Here is an 8362-nt window from a genome sequence, read left to right on the forward strand (position 1 = left end):
GGAGAAATAGCAACCTAAGCTGGGGCACCACTCCATGGAGAGGATGGAGAAACATGCCCACGCCTGGGAGCCGACACAGCCACTCTCGCTCGCCGTGTGACAACGCAGGTGTCCCCATCAGCCCGCCCTTCACAATGACCTCCAGAAAGGCTGACCGGCTACTTAAAGGTCTGCCCAGTGCGTGACCTCACACGTCAACTCGCTTGACGTTCCAGCGGTCTCTCCCCTTCCCTTGGGCGTGCAGAGAGAGGCCCTTATCAAATTAGCTGAAGTGCTCTATTCCCTTGTGAAAGTACTACCCGGCATCCACACAGGAGACCCACAGCTCACAGACCCGATTCTACTCCCACCCAGGGAATAGTGGGCGTAAGGAGAACCACCCGTGTTCATAGGCAAATTTTGTTATTTTGTACATTATGTTCAGGAGCCCTGCTGATGTAGCTGCTAAAGAGCTAGGCTGCTAACTGGAAAGACCTCCCTCCCCCCACCAGTCACTCTGCAGGGCAAAGATCTGACAGGCTGCTTCTATAAAGATCACCGTTGTTAGGTGCCATGAGTCGGTCCCTACCCATTACGACCTCAGACACAACAGAGCGAAACACTCCCTGCATAAGGTGACCAGATTTAAAGTGGGACACCATTGACTGGGTGGAGGGGGAGTGTTCTTGACCACAAATTTGGTCTATATGGACCAAATAGACCGTTCCCTAGCTTGTCGTGCATTCTTTCCAAAAATCGGGACTTTTTAAAAACGCCCAAGAGCGGGACGTCTGTTCCCCTTATGCTTGCACCATCCTCGCAGTCATCCCCGTGTGCCTGAGCCCACTGCTGCAGTCACTGTGTCGACCGTCTCCCGGACGGCCTTCCTCTTTGTGGCTGCCCCTCCCCTTGACCAGCAGGCTGTCCTGGTACGCCTACTCTGCCCTTTAGAACACCAGGAATTGGAATTGTCTTGACAGCTGTGGGCTTAGAAGTTAAACAATCTAAATTGATAATCAACAACTTTGGACAATTTGCAGAGTGATTTTTTGAGTGATTCAACTCAATGCAAAATTAAGTATAAGAGGTTAATAAAAGACAAGAACAACAAAGGAACCATCATTTCTATGAAAATCAAGTTGAATTTGGGGAAAGCTTAATGAAGGCAGGTTGTAAAAACAATAACCAAACTGTCAAAGTAGGTGTGGATGCAACAATAAGAGATGACGGAGCAACATAAAAACGTGGAAGAACTCTGCATGTAGGCGCCTCTGCAATTGCGTCAAGATAATACAGAAACTCAAAGTAGCATTTGCTGCCTCCAAAAAGTCTTGCCTATGCTACAAACAATGGGTGAAGACAATTATGTTTACAGTTTTAAGTCAGCATGCTTTAACACAGATGAGCAAGCTTTTTCTGTAAAGAACTAAACCAAACCCCAAACCCACCACCACTGAGTCCATTCTGACTCATGGAGACCTCACAGTGCTGAGTGGTTACTGAGGCTGACAATGTACACAGGGACATCATCACTCTCCCAGAGTGCATCTGGTGGGTTTGAACTTCTGGCCTTGTAACCCACTATACAACAAGAGCTCTTTCTGTAAAAGACTCTTGCTGCCATCTAGTTAATGCTGACAACTGGTACGGGAATAGAAAGCTGTCTTTCTCCCACAGAGCTGCTGGTGGTTTCAAACTGCTGACCATGCAGATTGCGACCCAATGCCTCACCATGCTCCTCTGTAAAAAACTCCGTAATAAACATATCAGATTTTATGGGTTACACAGGGTCTCTACTGAGTATCTTTCTGTTTCATTTACTTATTTATTTTCAGTTATCATGAAAACCCTTCCAGCCTGTTCATAGGCCTTACAAAAACTGACAACAGCCAGTAATTTGTCAACACTTGGTTGAAGATACATGAATCAATTTATGAACCCCCAAATTGATCATTTTCACATAAATGACCAATTACTGATTACAAGTGTATCACTTTGAGAAAGCGCAAAACCTTTATTACGAAGTATGCATCCCATGCTCATCTCCCCCAAATAAACTGAACCCCGCAGACTGTTAAGATTAAGTATGGTTCCACTGTGGATTCAGAAATTCGGTGCAGGGTGTCTGGGCTCCGAGTTTAGTTCCTTAACTTTCCCGTGTGAGATGATCAGTTTTCCTGGTATCTTCAATACTGAGAGACGCTTCAAGTCCAACACTTGGCTTTGTGGCACAAAGTAAATGAAAAAAATCCTTAAAACTAAGAGTAAAGTAAACTCTGAGAAATTAACTTTGAATCTACACTATAACACTTCACATTATTTGATTCTTAAAAACCCGAAGTACATGACACATATTAAGACATCAAACAATGCACGCATGTGCGTGCACATACACCCAAATTAAATTTCACAAGATCAGAGAAGAGCAGCTGATACCTAATTCCACAAGCAACCTGATAGGGTGTTGTTTTCCAAGACTCTGCATTAACCTGCTTGCCGTTCGGCAGAGTGACTTTAATTGGCTTGCTGTCTTTTTCCGCTCTCTCCGCCAAGATGGACTCATGCTCTGCTTTGAGCTGGTTGTACATCTCAAGACGAGTGTTAATGTACTCAGGCCAAGGACTCAACTGCAAGACAACAAGCAAAGTAAATTATCAGTAAATATTTCCTGTTTTAAAGTGGGGAGAAGGTTTGGGACAGACAATAGAAAAAGCCCATGGTATAGATTGCTAAAATCACCACCATCACTTTAATCTAGTCCTAAATGCAAGCTTAATACAGCAATTCAACAAATGCTCTTTTCTTATAATCTGTAAGAAAAATTTAAAAATAGAAAAAAATATATATATAATAAACAACACCTGAATAGACAACCATTACTATTATTTATATCAAGTGTTGCTTTTATGTGACCTTTGTAAGATTTTTTTAAACCAACTGATATTATAAGCATAGATATCAAAGGGTGCTGGATTATATGGAGAACGTGGCATGAGAATTGGAGGAAGGTTTATTAAAACTGTGTGATATGCAGATGATGCAACCTTGCTTGATGAAAGTGAGGAGGGCTTCAGGTGCTTGCTGACGAAGATCAAGCATTAGTCAGCAGTACGGATTATGATTCAATGTAAAGAGGACCCAAATCCCCACAACTGGACTAATAGGTAACATCATGGCAAATGGAGAAAATATTGAACATGCTAAGGATTGCATCTTGCTTGCATACACAATCAGTGCTCATGAAAGAAGCAATCAGGAGATTAAAAGGCACATTGCACTGGGTCAATCGGTCAAAGTGTGCCTGACCTAAATAAGCCATGGTATTTTCAACGCTTCATGTGCATGTGGAAGTTGGACACGGAATAAGGAAGATTGAAGAATTGACGCGTTTGAATTCTGGTGCTGGAGAAGAATATTGAAAGTACCATGGACTGCCAAAAGAATAAACAAATCTGTCTTGGAAGAAGGACAGTCAGAATGCTCCTTAGCGGCAAGGATGGCTAAACTTTGTCTCACATACTTTGGACATGTCGTCAGGAGACAGATCCCTGGAGAAGGACATCGTGCATTGTCAGGTAGCGGGGCAGCAAACAGAGAGGAAAGCTCAACAAGATGGACTGACCCCGGGCTGCAACGACGGGCTCAAACAGAAGAACACGCGTGATGATGGCGCAAGATCAGGCAGCGATAAAGTCACTGTGAGTCAGGACCAACACGATGGCTCAGGACAAGAATTAAAGGGTGCTACAGATTATATTATATCTCTTAGCCAAAATATGTATTGAAGTCCTAACTCCAGTACCTGCACACAGGATCCTGTTTGGAAACAGGGTGTTTGCGTTTTCGTTAGAGCAGGTTGACCATGGCTCTAGGATCACGAAGAGACACACAGGCTTTTCAGCAAAGTAAAACAAGCAGGGGAGACACACGGGGAAATGCCACATGAAGACACACACACAATGGAGTTTCCACAAGTCCAGGCACTCCCTGAACAGCTGCCTACAAGACGCCAGACAAAGATGTGTTCACACAGTTCTCACAGAACACACCAAGATGTGTTCACACAGAAAACACAAGATGTGTTCACACAGTTCACACAGAACACACAAGATGTGTTCACACAGTTCACACAGAACATACAAAGATGTGTTCACAGTTCACACAGTTTACACAAAGATGTGTTCACACAGTTCACACATAACACAAGATATGTTCACAGTTCACACAGAACACACAAAATGTGTTCACACAGTTCACACAAGATGTGTTCATACAGTTCACAGAACACACCAAGATGTGTTGACACAGTTCACACAGAACACACAAGATGTGTTCACACAGAACACACCAAGATGTGTTGACACAGTTCATACAGAACACACCAAGATGTGGCTCTCTTCACAGCCATTCTCTCAACATAAAGGGAACAAGAGTCCGCACAATTGGGTCAATAAGCAACATCGAGAAAAGATTGAAGTTGTCAAGAATTTCATTTGACTGCAAAAAAAGGCAGACTGCATTGGGCAAAGTTTTGGCAAAAGACCTGGGTAAATATTTTTAAGAGAAACATGTCACTTTCCAACAGTGGGCTCAAATATCGAAGGAGTGTGAGGATGGGGCGGGGCGGGGCCGTGTTTTGCACTGTTGGACACAGATCACTATGAGTCGGGGTCATTTTAAGGCACCCAACAACAACAGGCTCAGAGAGCACTAAACCACCGTGAGAAATGACCTCTTAGCCTCCTGAACTGTGAGGAAGGACATTTCTGTTCTTTAAAGCCAGCCTTTGAGGTATATTTGTTACAGCAGCACTAAGTGATGGAGACATAGTGGAAATAAATACAACTTACTGGCTTTTCCCATTTTGCCTCAATCATGTTCAGGAAATGGCCTGCACAGCTGATCAGCCCACGTCTCCAGTCATGATTCTTAACTAGCAACCATCAATTTATCTGCCTGAGTAGGTCCCCTTCTAATTCAGAAGCTTCTTTAGTAGAATGTTTAATTAGCACATATAAAACACATACCCTATAGTCCACAGTGGATAAAATCCATCAAAGCATGTTATATAACACTCCGTTCCCTGTCATTTGATGAAGAAAACTAGGAGGCACTTACCGAAAGATCTAACTTGTCCATTGCCAGAGGCTCGTACAAAGCTCACCTTGAAGTTGAGTTCACAAAGTAGTCAAACCACCAGCAAATATACCGCGTGTAAACAACAAATGGTGGTAACATGGACAACAGCTGTACATGAATCAAGCATGGCTTAATTGTACTGTCACTGTTTGACCTTCAGATGGATTTCAATCAATCAGCTCTAATAGAGACCAGGTGAAATCCATGTATGCTTTAGAACTTCCTCTTTTAATAATGCCACAAACTCCAAATATAATGTCAACTGACAACATACACAGTCTGACAGGAGGACAAGGACAAGCTGGTCCCTAACCCTGGAGACGATGGAAAGCGAAAGCCATTATAGGTGCACATGGTCCATTCAGCTGCTACCTCACTTTTGTTGGTCAGCATTGTCCACAACGTCCTTCTCACGGGTTAACAGCACTGCTCTAAATATCAGAGTTAGCCTGAACGTGTTCACTTTGTTTGAAACACCTCTGAAAACCATATGTTTATCTTACATGACCAACCAACTATTGTGACCTGAGAGGACAGGGGGAACGGCCCCTGTGGGTTTCGCTGTCACTCTTTGTGGGAGTACAAAGCCCCATCATTCTCCCTCAGAGTGGCTGGTGGTTTCGAACTGCTGACTTTGTGGTTTGCAGCCCAATGCATAACCACTATGCCACCAGGGCTTCCATTGTATGTGAAGCAGTACTTTAAAAAATGCCCTTCTTTCAGATGTACACTGGTACAGATAGGAACTGAAAATACAGGGAATCCAGGGCAGATGAGCCCTACAGGACCAGTGGTGTGAGTGGCGAAACAGGGAGGGTAAAGGGAGAGTGGGTAGGAAAGAGGGAACCGATTACAAGGAACTGTGTGTGACCTCCTCCCTGGGGGACGGACAACAGAAAAGTGGGTGAAGGGAGACGTCAGACAGGGCAAGATATGACAAAATACCAATTTATAAACTATCAAGGGCTCATGCGGGAGAGGGGAGCGGGGAGGGAGGGGGAAAAATGAGGACCTAATGTCGGGGGTTTAAGTGGAGAGAAAATGTTTTGAGAATGATGTACAAGTGCGCTTTACACAATTGATGTGTGTATGGATTGGGATAACAGTTGTATGAGCCCCTAATAAAATGTTCCAAAAAAAAATGCCCTTCTTTCAATCCTATCTTTTATAAGCATTGCTCCTTAAAGCTGGTTCATCGCACTCTTATACAGACTTCTAAAATGTCCGTGCCTGTATGCCCCGGCAGTCTGGGGAAGCGCTCTCGTCGCCAATAAAACAGCTGCAGTAACTCAAGTGACGAACAAGAAGCACCCTGCACGGCAGTTCACCTGCAAAGAGAAAGCAGGAAGAGAAGCCTAGCCACCCCCTGGAGCCAACACCCAGGAACCAGGTGCATTCTGGGTGGGTTGTGGAAATACCAGTTCCATTTACAAGCCAGGATAAATGAGAGGAAAGAACATTCCTGAGACTTGAGGCCCGGAGGGGACCTGTCCCAGCTAACAGCCAACCCCGACCGGCAGGTCCAGATTCAAACGGTGTGAAGGGACACAAGGAACCGGGCCCACTTTGGCTTCGCTCTCATTTGGTGTTGATGCCAGGTCTCCAGCCCTCCCTCCGCAGCTCGCCTGACGAGCCACCACAAAGCTAGCTCAATAATTATTGGTCCAACCTTTGTTCCCTGGCTCTGTTATTTCACAATCAACCATCGAAGGTGCACACATGCCCAGCTGTTTTCCTTTTTCAATAACAAATCATGGTGAATCTTTAATTCCCCTCCCTGGCTATCCTTTTGCAATGTCTTCCTGAATTTTCTACCTAGTATCATCCTACAACTGTAAGCATTACAGTCCGCACAGAGAAAGAAGGCAAACCGAGGCAGCTCCCCCCCACCGGCCAGGCTTCGGTGAGAGGCCTGCAGCACTCACCTCGGCTCGGCCCCCGTCCCCGGCGCCCTCCTTATTCTTCTTCTTGCCCCCTTCCTTGCGTCTGTCTTCCCCAGCACCGACCTGCACACAGAGAGAGAGGAGGAAATGGAAGGGTTATGTTGTCACCTCACTTCATCCCCAGTATCCCACTTCCAAGCTTGTACGGATGCGACTCTAGCTTCTGAGACGAAAAGAAGGGCCGTGATATGTAGTCCATTAATATGTCCCTTCTCACCATCATTCCTCATGTGATGTATTCTAAGTTTGGACTCTACGCATATGCCCATAATCCCACGGTGGAGGGCATTCTTGCTCAAGAAATAGGGTGAGACTTGTGCAGCACTTTTCCCCAGTGCAATGCTTCCGGGGACCTCTTGACGGCTGCTTCCATGAACACTGTGGATCCAAGCCAGAGGACAGTCCTGAGAATTTCAGTATTTTCTCCATTGATCATGATGCTACTTATCGGTCTGGTTGTGAGGATTTTGGTTGTCTTTATATTGAGTTGTAGTCCATACAGAAGGCTACATTCCTTGATGTTCATCGATAAGTACTTTAAGTCCTCCTCACTGTCAGCAAGCACAGTGTTGTCATCTGCACACCGCAGATTGTTAATAAGCCTTCCTCCAATCCTAGTACACCACGTTCTCTATTTGCTCAGTATGTGGATTGAATAAGTATACGGAGAGGATAGTCATCGTAACGTTGCAGGTAGGTATTTGCTGTGTGTTGAATTGTACCCCCCAGACAGATAACCCCAACAGCGGTGAATGTGATCTTATATGGTGATAGGGTCTCTGCAAATGTACTACAGTTAAGATGAGGTCATCCTGGAGCAGGGTAGGTCTTTCTTTGTAGTCTGGTCTTAGCCTGGAAGCTCTGCTGATACCTGTTCTCTTTGGGTGAACCCGCTGGTATTTATAATACTTGTGGCATAGCTTCCAGCAAGAGGTTTATCTGGGAGTTTTTACTTGACTAGGCAAAAGCATTTGACTGTGTGCATCCTAACAAGTTACAAACAACATTGAGAAGAATGGGTATTCCCAAACACTCTATACATAAGACCAAGAGGCAGTCCTTCAAACAGAACAGAGGGATACTGCATGGCTTATATAAGGTGTTGTTGTATCCTTTCAGTACACTTATTCAATCTGTATACTGAGCAAATTAATCTGAGAAGCTGAACCACATGAAGAACATGTCATTAGATTTGGAGAAAGCTCTTTAAGAACCTGGGCTGTACAGATGACACAACATTGCTCACTGGAAGTGTATTAGTCTAGGTACTTTGGAGAAACAAATCCACAGCAACTCACGTA

General features: G+C 44.7%; 1 protein-coding gene across 1 annotated transcript in view; it reads right to left on the reverse strand.

Moving 5' to 3' along the window:
• The window catches only part of TARS1 (threonyl-tRNA synthetase 1), a 27880-nt gene that overhangs the window by 14225 nt on the left and 5293 nt on the right, over nt 1-8362 (reverse strand). The window contains exons 2-3 of the mRNA XM_004698086.3: nt 7044-7124; nt 2416-2606 (exon numbers count right to left, since the gene is read on the reverse strand). Of these exons, the coding sequence (XP_004698143.2) occupies nt 2416-2606; nt 7044-7124 (272 nt within the window). The remainder of the gene's footprint in view (nt 1-2415; nt 2607-7043; nt 7125-8362) is intronic.

This window comes from Echinops telfairi, unplaced genomic scaffold (genome assembly GCF_000313985.2).
Source record: "Echinops telfairi isolate 266 unplaced genomic scaffold, ASM31398v2 ScPeMD7_7469;HRSCAF=8507_1, whole genome shotgun sequence".
Taxonomy (NCBI): domain Eukaryota; kingdom Metazoa; phylum Chordata; class Mammalia; order Afrosoricida; family Tenrecidae; genus Echinops; species Echinops telfairi.